At 40.4% G+C, this 24,094-nt stretch overlaps 1 protein-coding gene across 13 annotated transcripts in view; it reads right to left on the reverse strand.

Moving 5' to 3' along the window:
- Positions 1 to 24,094, reverse strand: part of CEP112 (centrosomal protein 112) — a 416,092-nt gene that overhangs the window by 82,667 nt on the left and 309,331 nt on the right. For 12 of the 13 annotated variants that reach the window (XM_060134197.1, XM_060134198.1, XM_060134191.1 and 9 more), the window contains 2 exons: positions 7,333 to 7,395; positions 1,132 to 1,281 (listed from right to left, as the gene is read on the reverse strand). The exons of the other annotated variant lie outside the window; for it this stretch is intronic. In XM_060134197.1, the coding sequence (XP_059990180.1) occupies positions 1,132 to 1,281; positions 7,333 to 7,395 (213 nt within the window). The remainder of the gene's footprint in view (positions 1 to 1,131; positions 1,282 to 7,332; positions 7,396 to 24,094) is intronic. 13 annotated transcript variants of the gene reach the window in all.

Consider the following 24,094-nt stretch of genomic DNA (forward strand, 5'->3'; position numbering starts at 1 on the left):
AAAGAAACATCTTTTTTTGTCTCATCACACGTAGGGGGAGAAAACGCTCACAGATGGAAAAATACGGGAAAAATCTCATTAACGACAAAACAAGTTGTCACCTCTAAAGTGAGGAGGCTGGATATACTCGCCTCTAAGGTTTGGTCCATGTCTTAAGGTTTCTCTTGTATTCAGTGCTGTCCAGGCTTAAAGGGTATATACAACAAAGCAACTGACATTAACACTGACTTCTCCCTAAATTACTCAGATTGCCTACAATAGGCTAGAGAAGAGAAAGATGGAGGGATTAGGCAGAAAAAGGCAGTGACCCAAATGTCTCTTTTATTTTTCTTTGCTTTGTATGATCACATACTTCAAGCATTGTTATAACAAAGCAAAATCACTGAAAAATAATCTTTTGCTGGGAATTCTTTAAAAAGTGTTTTGTTCTCTTTTAAATCTTATTTATAAAGGTTTCCAGATGCTTATCCTCACAGATTAAACACAGCATGATGTAGACACTTACAAAAATATTCACTGCTATGAAGCCAAGAAGAAACTACTTTGAGACCTAACTGCCTATCACCCAAAGAATCGGGGTCCAGGGGATTTTCTGTTTAAAAATTAAAGGTGTGATCCTCTGAAGCCATTTGGAAACAACCTAGGTTCTCAGCAGCAACGCAGTACGGTGTCCAAGCACATCACATGGTTGGCATTCCAAACCTCCAACAGGTTCTTTCTCATTATGCGAATCCATAATGAAAGGATGTGGGCAGAGAACAGAATGTAAACTGGAAGCTGACTTCTGAATTCATTAGCCAGCAGTCCTTGGCTAACACAGTCATTCTAATTTCAAGAGACAGCTCCAGAGTGGTTCTCAAGAGAAAGGACAGGGTATTTTTCAAATATTTGTTCAATGTGAATGGACTGGGGCTCGCCCAAAATGACTTTTTCCGCCGGCATGTGATCTTTTAGAGGGAAGGCAGCCTGAGTCACTGGCTACATCAAAGTTAGAGTCCAGTGAATGGATTACTGCAGGCTGTGTGAGCAAGCCAGATACCTGCATTCATCCGCCCACTGCTGGGGTTTCAGCCCTCCTTTTAATTACATTAAAGCAGCTGGTACCACTGGTTACTGGGGTCTCCAGATTACCTTGATTGCTCGGTCATTATCTCTAATCAGCTGCTTCTTCTCATCTTCAAACTTCTGTACAATGTCCTGGAGCTGCCTTTCTGCAGCGAGCCGCTGCTGGCTGCTCTCCTCTTTCAGAGAGGAGATGGTCGTCTGAAGCTCTGCTATGATCTAAAATGAAAACAGCATGCTGTAGCTTCAAATTCTTCAGTGAGAGGCCTCTATTTTATATGTATTTATGCTTCACGAAAGAATGGATTTGGCAAAACTCTAGTCCACAAACTAAATATTTTCAATTAATGTATCACACACACTAACGCATGAAATTCCACACAATAAAAGACTATAATAAAACTGTGAATGGTGAACAACTGCTGAACCAAATATACTTGGAAGCCGTTCCCACTATAACATTCCACAATGTTTACTCATCAGAGGAAAGGACATCTGTGATCTCAAAACTATGAAATGTGTCAGGATTCATTTTACTGAGAAACATACTTGTTAGAGTGAAAAAAAACCATTTTGCCTTTCATAATACTTTGAACTCTAATAACCAAAGAAAATCATGAACAGAGTTCATGGTTCATAGTTACCTAACTCTACACAATGACTTTTGAGTGTTTACTAACGCTTGTGTACTGTGCTAAGCACTTCGGTTCCTGTGTCGGTTACTACTGGGCGACAAGCACTGTCACTGCCCATCTTTTATAAATGGAGAGACAGAGGCAGTGCAAGAGGTCAACCCGTGACCTTGCTGAAGATGCCATGCGACCAGGAGACAGGCAGGATGTGAACCCTGCAGACAGGTCAAATGCTGTACTAGTTGGTTCCTCTTAACTAGCTACTACTTTGTCTTCCTTTTAAACAACGTTTTGGTATTGAAGAGAAGTTTATTATGATACAGTTCCAAATAGGCTGCTTTCTTCCTAACTGATATATATCCATGAAAGTTTATTTTTGGTTCAAATGAGTCATTTCAGAGGCTCCCGCAGTATTCTCTACATTTGAGAATCGGGTCTCTCCATGACTGGGTTCCCTCCATGGTCTCAAAGTAAATCGGATGAGGGACCTTTTCTTTAACAGGTTTACTGAGAGCACTGCTCTTCCTTTGGTTTGGATGTATCCATTTCCTTTCAAATTCAATAGTGATGGACCTTTCAAAAGCAGGAAATGGTTGTTTCTTCTAATAAAAGAAGCAACCTTGGTCCTGGGTTAGAACTTTATGCTGTTGGGTCTATAGGAGAAGGGCTGACTGGTGAGAAACACTGAACCAGTTAGTATGAGATTTTCCTTGAAGCTCAGTTTTTCAACTATTATTTGATGACAAAACTAGATTACAGTATCATAAGGCAGCAACTAGAAAGTGTCTGGAGTCTTCCAGATGCCAAGTGCTATAGAAGCATTAGTTGTTACTACTGACATAAGTAGCATATTTACCCAAAAAAGGAACATTTAAGCTTCGAGAAGTGAGCAAACTCACTGTAACAAAGGTTAACACTTAGAATTTGTAAATAATCAAATATAAAACAAGTGTGACATAAACGACAAAATATATTAATATTTTTAAATGCAAATCTGAACCTTCTGCAATGAGAAGAGGGATTCATTTACTGAGAATGAAGATGTTTTCATCTGTTTTCTGAATTTTGATTAAGTGTTTCCATTCTGGCTGCAATTCAGTTAATTCTCATAGCACTTCTATGAAACAGGGAAGGTTAAATTCTTAGAGTAAATGTCAAAAACTGAGGCGCAGAATAATCAGCTCACTCACAGTTACAGAGCAAGGGGAGCTGGAGATAAGAAACAGCCAGATTTCCTTGGCCCAGCATGAAACTTAAGAGTGATATTTTATAAGAACATGGGGCCAAATAGTAAAAATAACTATTGCAATGACTAGTGCAGTGTTTCAAGTTGAGTAAACTGAAACGTGGTAGAAGTGGTGAGTTTAATTCTGTAATGTGTTCAGTGTGTGTGTGTGTGTGCGCGCGCACGTGTGTGTTTAGCTCTGTCACGCAATTTTATCACGTGTAGATTCGTAGACCACCACCACGATGACACAGCGCATTTTTATGGTACAAAGTAATTTTGTGTCTTTAAAACTTAGTTAAGATTTAGATTCGCTTCTAACTGACCAAGACTGAAGGTAAAAAATATTTGGGGGCTCTTCAAATGACCACCAGGACATAAGACATGGATCTCTTCTTTTCAGAAGATTTATGACAGCGTACGTCAAAAATAAATAAAGGCAGGTTTTGGAAGGAATGATGGGTGAAGACCAGGATGCTCTGAGGAGAACACACTCGCTTTTGTGTAGAAAATGAAGCCTTCACACGCTTTGCGGGAATAATGGAATTCCTTCGGGGAAATAATGAGATGATCTTTGGCAAGTTATATTTTAAAACTTATGAAGATGATATAGGGAGAGTGTCAAAACACTTCAGGTGAAATACGTCATATAGATAAATGAACTGATAGACTGACAGGCATGATGGATTTAGAGAGGCGGCTGAAATATGGATAATATTGGAAGCAGATTTGAGGTTTACTTGAAGGTTGAGAAATAATCACACTAACTAGATGAACTGGGTCTTGGCTGTGGACCTGGAGTATACGACAGCAGACTCTTCTCTCCTTAGCTCGGGGCACATAGCTGGCACGTGACACATACTTAAGTATTGGAACTATAATCACAGTGAATTAGAAAAAAATTCCCTGGTAAATTATACGAGATAATTTAGTCTTTTCATAGAGTAATAATGTAAAAAGTTTCTGAGAAAAAGAAAAACTGACCTGTGCAATCATAATCAAACGCCACAGGGTTTGACTGAATCATATTAAAAATCGTAAGACAAAATGCTACCACTCAACTAAATGTCTATCCTGTATTAGCTTCAGAGAAAGACGTGGATAAGGACATTTCCATATGGATATTCAAAATTAAGATTTGGGGAAGCAAAAGGAAAGTTATTTGGGCTAATACTGTAAGCAACCTAACCAATGAAAGCTGTAATATTCCATCATATTGTTAAGCAATTTCTACTTTGCATAAATGTCAGTGGGCTTATTAGGTCTTAAAAATAACAGGATTCTAAATAGAGGTTAAGATTTCATTTTAACTCTCTTGTTTTTTAGATCATAGTAGAGTTTGAGATTTTCATAAAACTCTTCTTTAAAATACACTGGACAAGGCATACATGGCAAGGTTTGGCAACCATTGAAGATCCCTAGAAAATAAGTGGAAGAGGGGCACCCGTGCCTTCTGGGTGGCCACCCTGAAGAGTGGCAGGGAGGGGGGCATATGGGCACGAGGCATGAGCCCAGGCTCTAATCTGCGCCAGTGGGAGCTTGGGGGCCATGTGGGGGGACATCGGTCCCTCGGCGATGGGCAGGCTCTGCTAGCATTTCTCCGCAGCTACCTACATTCCTGCAAAAACGGCAATAGTTTTCTTTGAAAAATGGCCTCTAGGTAAGTCAGATGAGTGGGGAAAAACCACATGAAAGATGAAAAGGCAAGGTTAATATGTAATATTAAGATAAAAAAGAACAAATACGCGATTCTGATGGAAGTTATATTGGGGACTGTGCTCAGAGATGGCGCTACCGTTGCCATCAGGGTGAACACCGCGCGACCCAGGAGGGGCGCCGTCCTGGGCCTGTGAGCGTTCAGAGTGCGTGGTCTACTAGGTCCTGGGGCTTGATAAAATCTTAAAGGTTAAGTGACTTCCTTTAAGGGAGTAAAATATTTAAAATATTTTCCAAATTTAACCTGATGCTTCCCTAGGTACCAGTGTATTCATTACTAATGCGTGCATCTTATTACTTTTTTTTTGAGAGAGAGAGAGAGAGGGAGGGATCTGGAAGAATCTGATAAGCAGGTAAGCAGCTTTGCTTCGGGTGCTCTCCTCAGCGAGACATGAGTTAGAGGTCCCAGCAGACCATCACTGGAAGACGGCAGACGTCCATCCGCAGTTCTGCTGTATCAGGTTTATTTTCAAATAATCTGTTTCTCTGAACTGACTTGATTATAGACAAGTGTTTCTCAAATGCCAGTTCACAGATATAAACATACACATATATTTATATGCATATGAGTGTTTATATTATTTAGAGGTGGGCAAACAAAATGTTTGTAATGCAAGGTCATCCTACCTCTTATGAGAAGGTGGACTATCTTGTACCGTGTTATTCTATCTTTTCTAGGATTTTCTTTTTAGGTGTTGCACTGCCCTTTCATTTATGAAGGGTGGCCACAGCACAGGACACCAGCTGATGTCTGCTCCTCCCTCCCTCGCGTCCGTACACGGGGAAATACCCAGCAACCCTTTGCCTCTCCAAATTCTGGAGGGAGATTTTATCAGTTCTTGAACGCCCAGAAATAAATTTCAAATACATCATTTCTTGCTCCTTCCATACATTTTTCATTCTTTGCTCCCCCTTTCCCTTCTCCACTAAGATTTCACAGGCTCCTATAAGAACTAATGGCTGTTAAATGCTTTACTGGGTCCTAGGCCCTGTACTAAGCACTTTTCTGGCATTGTGTTGAGGTAAGTATACTACTCCCCCATTTTACACATGAGGAAACTGGATTCCAGAGAGAGCAGGTCACTCGCTCAAGGTCACGTAAGTGGTGGGGCTGGTATTCGGACTCAGGTCTGTGGACTCCAAAGCTTAGGCTTTCTTCCCCCCAACTTACATTTAATTTGCTTTAATATGGACTAATCAGGCTTCTTCACACCTTCCTTTAGGTAAAACTCAAATACTCTCAGTGTTTAAGCATTTCTATCAGCTATTTTGCACCTCACTTTTGGTCTACCTCCGCCATTTAACATAAAGCAAAATAAGCAGGATGTAAGGGTATGCCAGCTGGGTTTTTTCACGTTTTAGTTTCGCTTTTGGAGTAATAAGATTTCTTTTGATTATAAGAATCTTTCTCAGTGGATTAAAGAGAATATTTCCCCATGTTATTGCCTGGAATAATGGCCCTTGAGACGTCACCTTTTAGATAAACACGTTCGTCTTCACTTAGACAAAGACTTTTTGCTTTCCTAATGGGATGTGAATTATATAACATATGCACATTTTAGAAATAACTGTAGAACCTAAGTAATTTCATAATTATCGGCAGAGTTTTGCCATATTAAAAATGTGAGGGGTTGGGCCAGACTTGGTGGTGTCAGGTTAAGACCTTCCGTTCCAATGTCGAAGACAGGTTGGGTCCTGGCTTAGTCACTTGCTAACCTGCGTGACCTCACCTCTCTGAGTCTCAGTTTTCTCAAACGGAAAAATGGGGCCAGTAATAGTTTCTAATCCCAGAGTTCCTGTGAATGAAACTGAATGAATCAATATGATTAGTGCCCCATAAAATTCTTAATTTCATTATCGTTTTGTTGTAGCGTTGCTAGTACTGCCACTGTGTACATACATTTCAGTTGACTGCCACATCTCACTATACATGGCAAAAATACTAAGAAAAATTGATTTTAAAAATCATCAGATATGATGTCCACAAAGTGAAATGGCTTAATCTATCCATCTGTACGATGAAAATTAGCATTTTATTTATTCCACAATGACTCATACGACTAAGGAATGTTTGGAATTCCCTAGATGACGCCAGAGGACATCATTATAACCGCTTGTGCAGAAGAAGGACTCCAAGCATCGTAAGTCAAGTAGAGACAAGTGTTCAGTATTTGGCCTTCTACTACAACTACTATAGTAACAACATCCAGCAAGATGTGAATGTTGGCCCTTGTAATTCTTCTTTTTCCCAAAAGGAGTCAACAGTTGAGCTGCTAATTTAACCCAGTGTATTTCCATTTTGAATCTTGTTGTTAAGCAGTCTTTAGGTGCAGCAAAATGGAATACTGCAAAAAAAGCACAGACGGTATCAAACCGTTGACATCACAAAGGTAGGTGTGTCTCTCCAGCCCTTGTGAAATACGTTTCAGCCTGGACTTGTTCAAGTACACAGGCTGGCTTTACAATATCTGAGTGTGTGTGTGAGTGTGTGTGTGTGTCGGTTCAAATGGTTCAGCATGCTGAGTTTAGAAAGTTGAGACTGAAATATTAACAGCATCTGCATACTCATCAAAAATACGACACTAATCCATAAAAAACGGAAAAGAATCACATTTAGCTCTAAAGTACAAGTGCTCTTATGGTAGGTTTCTTTCTTGTTTGTTTTGGTTTTGCTCTTTTTTTCTTTAAAGCTCTTACCTGTGAGGATTTGGCAAGCTTCTGAGTGTATTCTTTCTCGGTCTGCTTCAGCCTGCTGTTGGCCTGAAAAACACATGCAATGAACACACACACAGCGACCTGTGAGGTTGGTGTCTCTCGCACACGCCTGTCACCAGGCAGCTGGGCCGGCCGTCAGCTGCACCGCCCTTCTGGGGCAGCCGGAGGCCACAGGGCTTGCCTTTGATCTAACGCCAACTATTCATCACTTAGCAAAGAGCAGAGAAAAAAAGATCTCTCCTGCCAATTACTAGACAAACACAGACTTCTGTGCAAAGAGAAAGGGAGAAGGAGAGACAGAAATAGACCCAGCAAACGTGTGTGAAGTCAGGGAAGAGAGGAAACACAGGAGAAGGAAGAGGAAACGAGGGGAGAGGGAATCGGAGGTGGGGGAGGGAAGACGGTAAATTTAACACTCTTTCCCTTAGTTTAAAGAGAAAAGAACTAGACCCTCCTGGTGGAGGCTGATAGGAGATTTTAGACTCACTGAGCCAAGGTCTGAGCCCTACTCTGCTGACACACAAGAGCTCTTCTTTTGAAGTGACAGATACATCTAAATCAAACAATTTCTATGGCCTGGAAGTAGGGAGGCCTTCCCAGAAGAAGTCCACGTTACTTAGAACTCCACGATCTCCTTTGCCACCCGAGTTCCCATCCTTTGTGTGTGACCTGCTTTCCGTCTCCCTGGAAGCCTCAGGATCTGCACTTTATCCTCCGTGTTCGGAAATGTCGCGGTGACTTGCCCTAGCCGGGCCTTTTTTCTCATCCATTGTGCAGGCACTAAACAGGCCCTTTCAATCTGCGCTCGTGTCCTGCATTTCTAGAAAAGGCTTTGGTCATTTCTCTCTTAATTTCCTCTCTTTTTCCCCCGGTCTCTTTCTCTCTCGTCTCTCTGTCTGCCTGTCTCTGCAGCTCTGAATATTGGACCTCACAGGTTTAGCATCTTTTTCTTGTTGTTTCTATCCTCCATTACTTTGTCTTTTTGATCTTTTGTAGCAATTCTCGACTTTAAATGTTAAACTTTGTATTGGATTTTAAAGACTCCGGCTGTCCTGTTTGTAATTTCCAAGAGTTTCATTGTTGCTCTCTGAACACGCCATCACTCCCCATTTTTAACAGACGAGGAAGCTGTGCCACAGAGAGGTTAGGAGAGCTGCTCAGCGGCGCATCTAGGAAGCGATGGAGCCAGGACCCGACCCCACGTGGCAGAGCACAAGCGCTTCACCGGCTGGAACACACGGCACAGGGCGTCCCAGAGAATCCCACTTCTCCGAGGTGACTGATTCCATACACACCTATACAATGTCTATACCTACACACACACATTTACATTTTCTTTCTGTTCTCTAGAGTGTCTGTATTTTTCTTAGTTCCTTTTATTTCTTTGCTGTACCAGCCTGTTTTGGCCTCTGTTTTTCACTTTAGAAATTGTCCTCAATTTTTGGTGATCTTTGGTGTTCTTTCTTGTTTAAAGTGTGGCCCTCTAAAACAGGCAGGCTTGGGGACAGGTGGAGTCATCACAGGGTATCACTAAGGCTCCTGGACTCTCTCATACCGGTATCTGACTGGACACCCTTCTTGGACCCTTTTGCCCAGAGCTGTGCCCCCTGGTTTACCGCCTGGCGGCAGACGTCGGGCTGCCAGGGTGTTCAGAAGGGTGCCTAGATGTTCACGATACTGATTCCTGTACAACCCCGTTTTTTTTTTTTTTTTTTTTTGTGGTATGTGGGCCTCTCACTGTTGTGGCCTCTCCCGTTGCGGAGCACAGGCTCCGGATGCGCAGGCTTAGCGGCCATGGCTCACGGGCCTAGCCGCTCCGTGGCATGTGGGATCTTCCCAGACCGGGGCACGAACCCGTGTCCCCTGCATCGGCAGGCGGACCCTCAACCACCTGCGCCACCAGGGAAGCCCTACAACCTCGTTTTTATTTTAACCCTGAGCTATACCTGGGTCCCCTCTCTCATTCCATCTCTCCAGGGAGCAAACCAGGGGTGGACATGGAATAAATTCAAAGGCTGAAGCCCTAATACCAGTGTGATGGTATTTGGGGTGAGGCTTCAGGAAGTGACGAGGTTGTGGGGGTGGAGCCCTCATGAATGGGATTAGCGCCTTTATAAGAAGAGGCCAGTGAGCTAGTTCTTTCTGCCGTTTGAGCCTACAGTGAGAGGATGGCCGTGTGCAACCTGGCAGAGGGCTCTTACTAGAACTGGACCACACCAGCACCCTGACCTCCAACTTCCAGCTTCCAGAACGATCAGAAATAAATTTCAGTCCTTGATAAGCCACCCAGTTTGTGGTGTTCTGTAACAGAACCCAAGCTAAGACAACAGCCGTGTGACTTATGAACTGAAGTTCACAAGCAGCTCTCTAGAGTTTATCCCATAAATCTCTTCGCATCTATAATGGCGCTGAATACACTGGGTAGTTTTGTTTTTTCCCGACTAGAGAGGGCTTGTGACTATTGCTGTTTTCTCTACTAAATCACCAGACTCTATTCTAGCTCTATGACTAATAAAGCCACTCTCTACTACAGAATCGAGGCCACACGGGGCCTCATGAGGGTTATTTGTCTTGCTTCACATCCTGCCAATACTTTTTAATCAAAAAATGCTGTTGATAAAGTACTTGTTGCTTATTTAATAAATACTTGTAGCGCTCTTGCCCGGTGGCACACACTGTTCTAAAGGCTTTAAAAATACTTACTAGAAAATATGAAAATTATAGTGTCATAAAGGTTGTTACTTTTCCCCAAAAAAGTTGGAGTCAGAGAGGCTGGTTAGTGTACGACATCCTGTGACGAAGATGCAGCTACTCTTCGAGAGTCTGAGGCTACTCAGCCCCAGAACCCCACAACCTCAGATACAGTCTTTTACAATTAACCACCCAATTCATGCATCCATTCCAGGCAACCGGGACTAGAGCAGCGGACAAAACAGACAAAAATCTCTCCCTACCTTTATGGAACTTCTAACCTAGACAGCAATCATATAACTTATCAAAGTGATAATATTTTAGATGGTGCAAACGCTATGAAGAAGGATAAAGCAAGAAAGTGAGATGGGAAGTGAGGAATGGTAGGGGGTAGTTTACAATTTAAAAAACATATTAGTTAGGGAAAGCCTCACTGAGAGGGTGATATATGAGCAGAGACCTGCAGGAGACGAGGGAGCCATGGTGAACTCTAGGGAAAGAGCTCTCCAGACAGAAGGAGAGCCAGTGCAAAGGCCCCGAGGCAGAGGCATGCACAGTGTGTTCAAGGCACAGGGAGGATCTGTGAGAAGCATCTCCCTTGGACAAGATGAGAGAGAACGAGGGGCCAGATCCTTCATGGTGTTTGTAAGCAGCTGTAAGGAACGTGCGTTTTAATATGAGTGAAATGGAGAGTCAAGGAGGTGTTTTCAGTACAGGAGTGACATGGTTTCACATGAGTATTCATACGATCACTCTAGCTCTTGTTTCGGGCAAGAATCAGGCAAAGAAGCCAGTTGGGAATCTACCGCAAATAATCCAAACGGTGACAGAAAAGGTGGTGAGAAGTGGTCAGATTCTGAGAAAGATTTCAAAGTAGAACCAACTGGAAATGCTGCAAGATAAAAAGATGAACCAAGGATGACTGCAAGATTTTTGTCCTAAGCAACTAGAAGAGTGGGGTTGTCATTAACTTACATCAAAAAAAACTACACGTGGAACAGATTTTGGGGAAAGATCAAGAGATTGGTTTTGGACACATGAAGTTTGGAGATGCCTAATGGACACCTCGTGTTGAGGTGAACATTTGAATATGTTCAAATGTTCTGGAGTCCAGAGGAGAGGTCTAGGTTAGAAGTATAAATTCAAGTGTCACTAGTATATAAACGGCAGGTAGAACTATGCTACTGGAGGAGATCTCAAGGCACTGAGTGTGTATCCAAAACAGAAGTCTAAGAATCCTGAGCCCTGCGCCTGCAGATGTCAGGAGGCTGGAGATAGGGAGGAAAGTAAATGGAAGTACTGGCCAGAGAGAGAAGGAATCAGGAGCGTATGGGATCCTGAAGCCAAGGGAAGAGAGTGTTTCCAGGACTAGTCAGCTGTGTCGGGTTCTACGGGGAGTCACGTGACATGCGCGTGTGGAGGACAGTGGTGGCCTGGACATGAGTGATTCTGGTACAGCACCAAGGAGGAAAGCTGGACCGGAGGGAGCTCAGGGTAGGAGGGGGGAACTGGAGAAGACGAGACAAGTTGTCCACAGTTTTGTTACCAAAAAAAAGGAGAGAAATGGGCTGCAAGTTGCCATTTTTGGAAGTGAGTAAAGAAAGGGCTGATGATTGATTTCTTTTTTACAAGACGAGAGAGCAGCATGTGTGTAAGATGATGGGAAAGGTCTGGCCGTAGAGAAGGAAAAGACAAATGATGCCAGAGATCTACTGGTGGCATGTCCTGGAGTGAAGGAGAAGGGGTGAGTTCTAGGGCACAAGGGGACAGGGTGGCCTTTGCTGGGAGTGCAGGTCAATTATCCCTGGTACAGTGGTGGGAACTTCTCCGTGGAGCAGGAGGAAAGATTCCTCAGCGAAGCTGAGGATGGCAGAAGAGACTGTTGGGAGATTTGAGGTGTGAGGAAAGGGTATGAATAGCCATGTCAGAAGTGGGAAAGGGAAGAGGCTGAGGAATCCGGTATGAGCCCCAGGGCTCCAGGAGGTATTAGGGCCCACCCGACATTACCAGTATGAGTTTAAAGTGCGGCCAATGGGTGAGATATGAACACCTCTAGAAGCTGCCAATAGCAACATGGAGCAGAATCAACACTTTGGAGAATAATGGGAATAACTGAAGAAATACAATGAACTTATCAACCTTCAAGGTTTTTACTATTTATTTGAGCCTAAATCACAGTTGTCTGGATTTCTGAACTCTTCTTAGATGAATCTGAAAAGCTCCAGTTTAGCATGGCTGAAAACTGATAGCTCATTTCTCATGCAAAGTGTCTCTACAACAGTTTTGAATAATTTTATTCTCAGGATGGTTCTCACCGTCCGTTTTATTTCCATACATAAACTTAGGTTAGGGTTAGCTCTTTTCATCCAAATCTTATTTTTACAGCTATCATTACTACTTAGAAATACAATTTTCTTTTTTTTTTTTTGCAAAATATATATTTCAATTCAAAGTGAATCGATAGTAATACACCATAAATTCTTATTTTGACACTCACCAAAATAGTCAGCTGGAAAACCCGCTTTTTGTGACAAAGTACAGAAGGCTTGGTCACATTTAAATCACTGAGAAGTAGAGGGAAATACTATCGCAAACCGTAACAGACATTTACATCCATAAAAATCCTCCCAGTCCTTATTGTAATATTGCACAGTGCAACTGCTACACGGCAAACTAGTGTAGCATAGAAGTAAAAGCAAAAACGAACCAAAGAAAGAAAGCCACAAGTCTAAACCTGTTAAACAGTTAACAGTTCAAACTTAGTAATCAAATCTATATCATTGGGTTCTTTAAAACAAATCTTCCTACACCTTGCAGTGTATGACTTAACTTTTACTTAACACAAATCAACTTTAAAATTAGTAGTAGAGATTTTTAAAATGAAAAAGTTTTGCTACTACAGTAACATATTTAAACACCCTGAAGGAAAAGAAACGAAATATCAAGATATTTGATTAAAAAATAATTTGTAAATTAAAGTAGTATGCAAATACGCAACTTGGAAGTCATGCGGTGTTTTATTTAAGAAAGCAGTAAAACCAAAGAAAACTGGTAAAAATGGTTTTAAAGACAGTACAAATTCTTTTCTCAGTATGCTAAATTTAGACTTTAGCAGGATCTTGGATCTTTTTTTATCTTCTTAAACACATGAAAAGCACGTGATTAGAAGAAATACAATTTTCAAACAATCATCTGTAGCATGACCTGAACAGATGAGAGGAAAATCATCATCTTGAAAGGAGAAAGTTGTTTTGTTTTCTTATCTCCGGCTCTTTCTCTCTGCCCCGACGTGTGCTTGGCCTGCCCTCCGCCTCCGCCAAGCACTCAGTCCCCTCTGCTCTCCTCAGGTCACTCTTCTCCGCTGAAGAGCCCAATGTGTTTGTTTCTCTATGTTATTGCCATCAAAATCTTGGCTTTAAAACCCCGACTGGAAAGGAGCAAAGCAAACAGTTTCACAAAGGTGTCGATGGTTGTTAACCGTCTTAATTGCTACTGTTTCTCTGCAGGTCTTAATTCAAAAAAAGTCTCTCCTTCCTTTTTTTTTTTCCTATCATTAATGGTGAAACTTCAGGCATTCATGATTTCCAGGAAGGTGATGTGGAGAGAAGAAGATTAGGAGACTCCCCTAGAATACTTATACTCAAGGCAGCCCCAGGTCTTATAAAGAGAAATTTCTTTAAAATATAATAGCATACATTTCTGAATTAAATATTTGTTTTTAGGATTTAAAAGAAAGATGCTTCCCAGATTCTTGAAACGCAGCATAAAGCTCAGTGCACTGTGCAGTGTTTCCTGTTCGAAAGCTTTGCAGGCATTCATCTGAAGCTTCTTCCAACGCTGTGAACAGTCATGGCCAGCCAGCGCCAGATTTTCATACGCAGGTGTGCGCTGCCCTGTCAACAGAAGTACTCAGAGAATCCACAGCAAACGCTTATATGTAAGTTAATGTAGCTACAGAACTTTCAAACTTGAAAATCTCTGCATTCTACCTTAAAATAAAAGTATAAATTTAGAGTCATAAACAAAATTCATGATTTCCATTTGGGCCATGATAGAGTAACTGGGGCCATACTTAATCGGCTGCAGTGAACAGCCAGAAAGCTGGACAAGACACAGGAAACACAGCTTTAGGATGCTGGGAAACAAGAAGCACGGGACTGTGACCCTGTGAAGGGAAGGGAAGCAAATGCGACAAGCCCTACAATCACCCCTGCTTCCGTCGCAGGGCACATTCTGGGCCTGAACACAGGGAAAGGGAATCGAAGCACAGCATGGCAGTATTGTGAGTAGAGGAAACACAGACTGGAGTTTGGGAGTCTGAGGAAGCTGGAATTTGTAGGCACCGAGTACTGGACAGGAGGAAGCTATGTAGAGAAGGAGCTTCAGAATCTACCTGGTTTCCTCTTGAGTCTGTTGTTGATACTTTGGGTACATAAAGGGTTAAGTTCTGTAAGGCCAAGTAAACAGCGACTGGTGAGCTTAAAGATGAACAATTCCCAAAGCTCACACAAATCTGGGAGATATTTGAGTTTTAACCGGCCAGAATGAAGAGTCATCACGGAACATACACAAAGGCCACACTTTAGTCATGGGGTTAAACTAGCCTTAGAGTAAAGAAAACCTCAAGTCAGTTCTAACAAAGTTCAAGAACAAGCTTCAGATGGGTCAGACTGGTCACCTGCAAGTACTTAATTGCTTCCTAAACAAAGCCAAATAATTTTTAAAAGAAGTCAAGAAAACCCAGCTTCCAACAATATACACTTTACAGTGTTGATCATCCAATAAAAGATAACTAAACACGAGAAGAAGCAGGAATATGTGAGCCGTAAGCAGGAGAAAAATCAGTCAACAGAATTAGACCTAGAAATGATAGAGATGGTGGAATTAGTGGACAAAGATCTCAAACTACCCATTAAAAACAGACCCCAATATTTAAACAAAAAAATTGAACACAGCAAAGAGAGCGATAAAGTATAAAAAAGAACTAAATAGCCTAGAGCACAGTAATATACTATCTGAAAGGGAAACTTCACTGGTAGGATAAACAACAGATTCGGCGTTATAGAAGAAAAGACCAGCGAATATGAAGAAAAAGCATTTTAAATATCCAAATGATTGTCAGAGAGACAAAAGACTGGATTTAATGAATCTCTGAGACTATATCACATCATCTAGCATATGTGAAATTGTATACCAGGAGGAGAAGGTTTGGGAAAATATTTGAAGACATAATGGCTGAAAAATTTCCAATATGAAGAAAACTATAAAACCACAAGTTGAAGATCAATGAACAACAACAAAACATAAACACAAAGGAAATCACATCAGAAACATCATAATCAAATTGCAAGAACAGAAATAAAGTCTTAAAAGCAGCCAGAAGAAAAGATATATTAAAAAGATTGGAATAAGGATATTTCATCTGAAACTATGCTAGTCAGAAGATAACACAATGAACCTTTAAAGTGCTGAAAGCAAAAAAATCTGTCAATCTGGAATTGCATAATTAGTGAAAACATCATTCAAAACTGAAGATGAAATACAGATATCTTCAAACAAAAATCTGAGAGAATTTGTTACTAGCAGACATGCACTACATAAAAGGTTAAAGGCAGTTGCTCAGGCAGATGGAAAATGATGCTAAATGGAAACCTGGATCAACTCAAAGGGATAAAGGGCACTGGACACAGAAAATACGTGTGTCAATATAACTTGTCCTTTTTCTCATTTAAAATTTCTTTTTAAGACAATTTACTGTTAAAGCAAAAATAATAAAAATATATTGTGGAGCTTACGATATAGGTAGAAACAGGTATAGGGAAATGGAAGTATACTGTTATTAAGATACTTACATTTTATGTAAACTGGTATAATAGTATGTGAAGGCAGATGTAACAAAGTACATATAAAAAATGAAGAGGTAGGGCTTCCCGGGTGGCGCAGTGGTTGAGAGTCTGCCTGCCGATGCAGGGGATATGGGTTCGAGCCCCGGTCTGGGAAGATCCCACATGCCGCGGAGCGGCTGGGCCCGTGAGCCATGGCCACTGAGCCTGCGTGTCCGGAGCCTGTGCTCCGCAACGGGAGAGGCCACAACAGTGAGAGGCCTACGTACCGGAAAAAAAAAAAAGAGGTATATCTAGTATGCCAATAGTAGAAATACAAATGGCAAAATAATAGATTGAAACCCAACAACATCAATAATCACATTAACTATTATAAATGGTTTAAAAACTCCATCTAAATCACAGAGATTGTTGGACTGGATTTAAAAGAAGGTGTAAAAAAAAAAAAGAAGGTGTAACTACATGGTAATTTCAAGATAAACACTTTAAATATTTTAAAATGTTAAAATTAAAAGGATGAAGAAAGATGTATCACACAAACAGCAACTACAAGAAAAGTAGAGTAGCACAGCTAATATCAAAGTAGATCTGAGAACAAAGGAGCTTAGCAGAAAATAAGAAGGATATTTCATAATGATAAAAAATTTAATTCATAAATATAGTATAAAAATCCTAAAGTGTTTGTACCTAATTTCAAGAGCTTCAAAATACATAAGGCAAAGACTGACAGAACTGAAAGGAGAAATAGGCAAATCTACAAATTACAGTTGAGGGTATTTCAACCCTCTTCTCTCAGGAGTGGATAGAAAAAGTAGATAGAAAATTGGTGAGGATATAAATGATCTGAAAAAGGCTGTCAAACAACTTGACCATTAATTAAGACAGACCATATTCTAGACCATACAACAAATTTCAATAATTTTATTTAGTTATAATTATATAACTAAATTATAAATCCATAATAGAAATGTATCTGATGTCCCTAAAATGTTTGGAAAATAAACAATATAATCTAATTTTTATGAGTCAAATGAGAAATCACAAGGGAACTTAGAAAATATTTTGAAATTAATGAAAATGGAAGCATAGTATTTGTGGAATGGTAGTTAGTGCCTAGTGGAAATGTTTTGCTTTGAATTATTTTATTAGCAAAGAAAGAAATTCTCAAATGAATGATAAAAGTTTCCCCTGAAGAAGCTTGAAAAAGAATAGCAAATTAAAGAGAAAGTAAGCAGAAGAAAGAAAATACTAAAAATAAGAGTGAAAAACAATGAAATAGAAAAACAAAAGAGAAAATCAATGAAACCAAAAGCTGGTTCTTTGAGAAGACATCAATAAAATCAATAAACCTCTAGACAGACTGATCAGAAACAGAAGAAAGAAGGTATAAATTACCAGTATCAGGAATGAGAGAAAGGGGACATCACTATCAGATCCTACAGACATTAACAGAGCAATAAAGAAATACTGTAAACATATCGTCAAGTTTTCTTCTAATTTAGACAAAAATGCATAAATCTCTTAAATGATACAAATCACCAAAAGTAACTCAAGAAGAAATAGAAAATTCAAAGGGTCCTATATCCCTATATGTGTTAAAACATACACACACACACACACATACACACACACACAAAACCCTACTTACCTATATTCAGGCCCATCTGGCTTTACTAGTGAACTCTATTAAACACCTAAGGAATAAATAATATCAACTCCACATAAACTGTTCCAGAAAACAGAAGGCATAAATTACACCAGGACAACTGGTTAAAGGAGCAAAATGTTCCTTCACCAAAACATGGATTCTACCTCTCACCACAATCAAAAGACTTACATCATCAGTTCTCCCCAGTCTCCCTCTTCTCATGTCACCAATATTTTCTCCTACATCAACTTGTTACCATGTGATTATAAATAGGCTAGTTTTTCACACACACACACACACACCCCCCAACAGCCCTCCCCGAAATCCTGGTATATCTCTGTGATGGTTTCACAAACATTTACTTGAAACACCTCCTCTGTGTTGGGCACAGGATGCTCACCATGTGACCCAGCAATTCCACTTCTGGATGTAGGCCCAGAAAACCCAAAACCACTAATTCAAAAAGATACATGCATCTCAGCGTTCATAGTAGCACTATTTACAATAGCCAAGATATGGAAGTAACCTAAGTGTCCATCGACAGATGAATTTGGATAAAAAAGATGTGGTACATATAGATAATGGAATATTACTCAGCCATAAAAAAGAATAAAATAATGCCATTTGCAGCAACATGCATAGACTTGGAGGGCATTATGCTAAGTGAAATAAGTCAGACAGAGAAAGACAAATACTGTAATGATATCACTCATATGTGGAATATAAAAATACAACAAACTAGTGAATATAACAAAAAAGAAGCAGACTCACAGATATAGAGAACAAACTAGTGGTTACCAGCGGGGAAGGGGGCAAAATAGGGGTGGGGGTTAAGAGGTACAAACTATTATGTATAAAATAAGCTATAATGATAAATTGTACAACACTGGGAATATAGTCAATATTTTATAATAACTATAAATGGAGTATAACCTTTAAAAATTGTGAACCACTACATTGTACACCTGTAACTCATAAAATATTGCACATCAACTATACTTCAATTAAAAAATAAAGAAAATGATTTAATGAAGTTGGGGAGGAGACAGATATGTGAGTAAATAAAATACAGCATAAGCATCATGAGAGAGCTATGCACAGGGTGTTATTAGAGAAAAGCTACCTGAGATACTTCACATCAGAGAAGGCTTTTGTAAGGAGACAAATATTAAAGGATGATGATGGCAATGATGATGATGATGGTGTTGTTGATGGTGATGATGGTGGTGATGGTGATGGTGATGATGATGATGGTGATGGTGATGTTGATGTTGATGGTGGTGATGATGATCATGATGGTGACGATAGTGGTGGTGATGGTGATGATGATGGTGATGGTAGTGATGATGATGGTGGTAATGATGATGGTGATGGTGATAATGATGGTGTTGCTGATGGTGATGATGGTGGTGATGGTGATAGTGATGATGATGGTGGTGATGGTGATGATGGTGGTGATGATGATGGTGATGATGATGGTGATGGTGATGATGATGGTGTTGCTGATGGTGATGATGGTGGTGATGGTGATAGTGATGATGATGGTGGTGGTGATGATGATGGTGATGATGGTGGTGATGACGGTGGTGATGATGGTGGTAGTGATGATGGTGATGGTGATGATGATGATGGTGTTGATGGTGATGATGGTGGTGGTAATGATGGTGATGGTGATGATAATGATGATGATGATGGTGGTGATGTTGATGATGATGGTGATGTTGATGGTGGTGATGATCATGATGGTGATGATGGTGATGGTGGTGATGGTGATGATGATGGTGATGATGGTGGTGATGATGATGGTGATGGTGGTGATGATGATGATGGTGGTAGTGATGATGATGGTGATGGTGATGATGGTGATGGTGATGTTGATGGTGATGGTGGTGATGATGATCATGATGATGATGGTGTTGATGGTGATGGTGATGGCGATGATGATGCTGGTGATGCTGGTGAGGATGATGATGGTGATGGTGATGATGATGATGGTGATGGTGGTGATGATGATGGTGATGATGGTGATGGTGATGATGATGGTGATGATGATGGTGATGACGATAGCAACAACAAGTTAACTAGTATTTATTTTGCTCCTACTCTACTGTTAAATGCCTTACCCAAATTAACAGATCTAACCCTTCAAAACCTCTGTGAAGTAAGCACCATTATTATCCTCATTTATAGAAAGAGAAACTGAGAGATGAAAGGGTAAAAAAAAACTTGCTCAAGGTTACCAGCTGGGAATGAATAGGAATCAACTAACTGAAAAAGAAAGAGAAGAAAATTCCAGGTGATAGTGGTAACAGGTACAAAATGGGTTTCCAACATGGTATATTTGAGGCACCGTGCTTTCTTTTCTTCCTACCCAGCATTTCCTGAAAAGATAATCTCTACCCTCTGCCTCCATTTTCATTTAATCATTAATTAAGAAGTATACACTTGCTTATTGCAGAAAAAAAGACAGATATATATTTCCTGTAATCTATCATCCAAAGTAACAATGTTGACATTTTAATGGTTTTTATGTGCTATATATTTGCATGTCCCAGGATATTTCTGAAGTCTTTTTTCCCCCTATAATTTTCTTCCCATAATATCCAGCTCATCCTTTTTAGGGAGTGGTCGATGATAAATCTTAACATAAGATGATGTTTTTTGTAAGGTTTTAACCTGAAGGCTTTTTTTTGCTTTTTAAAAAATTCTTAATTTCATATTGGAGTACAGTTGATTTACAATGTTGTGTTAGTTTCAGGTGTACAGCAAAGTGATTCAGTTATACATATACATGTATCTATTCTTTTTCAGATTCTTTTCCCATATAGGTTATTACAGAATATTGAGTAGAGTTCCCTGTGCTATATATCTTGTGCTACCGAACAACACAAGATGATTTTCCTTTTTTAAATTGAAATATAGTTGACATACGATGCTTTGTTAGTTTCAGGTGTACCAAAGAATGATCTGACAACTGCATGCATTGTGAAATGATCAGCATGATAAATCTAATAACCATCTGTCTCCATACAGACTCCAGTCTCGGCCCGCACAGCATGGCCGAGGGAACTGAGGGGGACAGAGCCAGGCGAGTGAGACACGCGGGAGGCTGCCCCCCCAGCAAACCCGTACGCTGGGAACGGGGGCAAAAGCACTGGGATCGGCTTTGCCTCTTTGCATTAGACAGGCAACGTTTTCCATGTAATTAATATTTCAAACTATAATTTTTAAAAGCTTAATACTGGATCATATGAGCTGAGAATCAAAAATGCTCCACAAATGTAGGAAAAGACGTTCGGCAGCCACGGCGCAAGGAGCCATCCGAACCGGTTTAAACCTGCGATCTCACTTCGGTGAACGCAGTTTTGCAAGCCAACCAGGAGGTGCCAACCCCTCACTCCTGGCAGCCGGCAGCCAGAGGCAGACCCACCCCAACAAGCACGGCTGCGAGGCTCGGCCAGGCAGCACGTCTCACGTAGGGCTCTGGAAGTCCCCACCCCAGCCCAGAGCTCTCCGCCCGAGCCCCCTAGCAGGTCAGCAGTCTGCTGTGCTCGGAGGCTGTGCCTGACCGGCAAAGCTGTCCCTTATGATAATAAGCAATAAATTCAGCTTTCTCTTTTTATTTCAGATACTGAAAGGATACAGCATGACTTATCGAACCATACTCCTCTATTACTGGATATTGAGATTGTTTCTAATACCTTATCATTATAAGTAACCCTTCCACCTAAGGTGTCCCCTTGGCAACATCAAAATCCAACATCTCTGCAATTCTGTACACTTTGGGGGTAGGAGCTGTGCTACCGTCGTTTATCCTCCCCCCCCGCCCCCCCCCAGCCCGCCCCACACCAAGGCCAAAGTCAAGTGCCTTTTAAAGAGCAGATGCTCAGTAATGGTTTGGGGATTGAAATTCTCCTCCTCATAGAGATTCTTAATCCACAGTCTACGGACAGGCTTTACGAGTCCATGGACACCCCTAACATTTTATGCAAAGTTTTAGGTTTACTGTATTCTTCTGGAAGAGGATCTAAATATTTCAACAGGTTTTCAAAGGAGTACGTGACCCAGAGAAGACTGAACGCCTCTGTCCCTGCGGCCTCACCACGTTTACCATGGAACCAATTCTGCCTCTCCATGGGTTTAAACCACTGCTTTTCCTTTAGTTTGTTGGCCTCTGATGTCTCCTCCGCTTTACCCAGTTCAGTTCTTTCTCAGTCTCACGCCGACAATGTTTTCCTGACTTGCCTCGCTGCCTCTGCTTCTAACCTACCCTGAACCCCTGCGGAAGAATCCTGCTTCCAAAGTCTGACCCCTTGGCCCGGTCCTCAAGGCCCTCAGTGATGCGGAGCCCACATCTCTCTCCTGCTTCAACACCCCAAGCACTAACTTCACCCTGTTAGGGTAGCTCCTCAAAGACAGGAATCTTTGTCTGTTCTATTAACTGATATATCCCAAGACCGACACATAATACGACCAATAACTGTTGAAGGAGTGAATCAACATTTTCTAATATGGACTAATGGGGTTTTCCAGACTAGTTTGCTGCTTTGTAGACTCCATCTCTCTGCAAGCATAGCGTTCTTCTCTAAGCCTACCTGTGTACACACACAGACCAATTCAGATGCTGACGCTTTCTTTGCTCACATCCTTTAGAACTGATTCGGTTTCCTTCCTTCTGTACGTACAGGCCTCACTCCTGGTAATCTGCATGGCTGTACTGTAGTCTTTTGAAAATATGTCTTATCTTTCCCAATGGATTATGAACAGAGTTTGTGGCTCTGGCATTATTGCTGTGCCCTTAGTAGTTTCCTGGAAAATACTGTTTAATGAGTTAATGAAGAAAAGAGTGTATATGGTTTGAAATGGCAAGATTTTTGACAATTTTTGAAGAAAAAGATCGCTTTCTATTTCTTCATCTCCACTCAGCATATGAAAGGTAAGGTGGAGGAGAGGCAGAGTGAGAAATTTCATGAGTATTTTTAAAATGTGGTTTACCATACTTTATTATCTCTTCTAAGAGGAGATAAAAGACATCTTGGAGCAGAATGGAAATTGAGCATAAATGTTTAGGAGAGAAAGCATCCATACTCTTTCTCGTCTTCGTAAATGTAACTTATTTTATATGCCACAGACATTTTAAGACATTTTAAGATAATTCAAATATTACAAGAAAGTTGATTATAAAAATAACTTTTTAAAGGTATAATTTAATATCAATTCAAAGTATTACTTTTCTAACATTGCAGTTATAGTGATAACTTTTTCCAAACATCATATTAAATGACACAATTTTACTTAGTTAAAAACATGAAAGCTAAGTGAGAGATAATATGTAATTATGTCTTGCAGGCTATTATGCTTGTTCAAACAGAATATCCATGTTTTTAAGGAACTATCTTTACTTTCACTTCTACAACCTTCAATTTTCAGACTGGACTAAAAAAATCAATGTAGTTAATTTAAAAATTACATTAAAAATTAATATAATTAATTAAAAATTAATGTAATGTACATTTTCTATTTGTTGTTCATTTAATGAAATACTCATATTGCTTTGCCATTCATTGGACACAGTGTTTATTGAACTGAATGTTGAAAAGGGTTTAATCCATCCACGACGTGATCATACTAATTCTCTCAATCATATGACAATGTCCAAGGTCAACTACTTAATGGAGGATTAGTGGGGAGATGGTCATTTACAAGACTTCTGATGATCACATTTCTAATTTCAAAGTCCCTTTTTGAAACAACTAATTGGGACAGGAAATGAATGAACATTCGTCAAATCCATACTTCGTGCCAGGTGAGAATACCCACATGAATAAGAGAAGGTCCTGCTGTTGCATCCTAGAACATCTGAATCTCACTTTGAGTCAAGGTTAAGGTCTCAGTTTGATACAATCATTACAAGAAACGGTACTTAAAGACTCCTTTTTCTTTTCCATCATTATGTACAAATCCTAACTAGAGAAAATGGCGAACTAGTCTAAATTGCAAAACACTCACAAATGTCATATTTAGTGATTCTTCAATTTTAAGTCACTTCTAGAAAATTGATTGAGTCGTTTTATATGGTTGCTTTACCCAGAACAATAATCTAATAAACAGGAACCCCAAGTGTTTTGGTTTCTGTCGCTGCCTATTTTTTGGTAAGAATCCATGGAGAAGCTACATCCTCTATTATAGAAGGAAGAAACTGGACACTTTTGGAAAAGGGCTGTGATATCATTATCGATATCACTATTGATTATCTGCTCTGTAACTATTGGTGGATCCATACTCAGAAAGAATGCCCAGATTCCTGAATTTGGCCCTATTTCTGAATATGCCAAATTAGTATTGGTTACGTCCTCTGTACAGACTTAGTAACTGTGGTCAGTGCTGCGAACTAAAATAATGTGCATTTAATGACAGCTAAACCTAAAGAATAACATGGGGCAGCTGGTTGTCTGCCCTCGCTGTAACTCACCGGGGCGAATTTTCTCACCACTGCAACATATATCCTTACGTGGCCTTAACACCCATAAATGATCACGTAAGATTTACATGAACTTCCTTC

This window comes from Lagenorhynchus albirostris, chromosome 20, assembly GCF_949774975.1.
Source record: "Lagenorhynchus albirostris chromosome 20, mLagAlb1.1, whole genome shotgun sequence".
NCBI classification, from domain to species: domain Eukaryota; kingdom Metazoa; phylum Chordata; class Mammalia; order Artiodactyla; family Delphinidae; genus Lagenorhynchus; species Lagenorhynchus albirostris.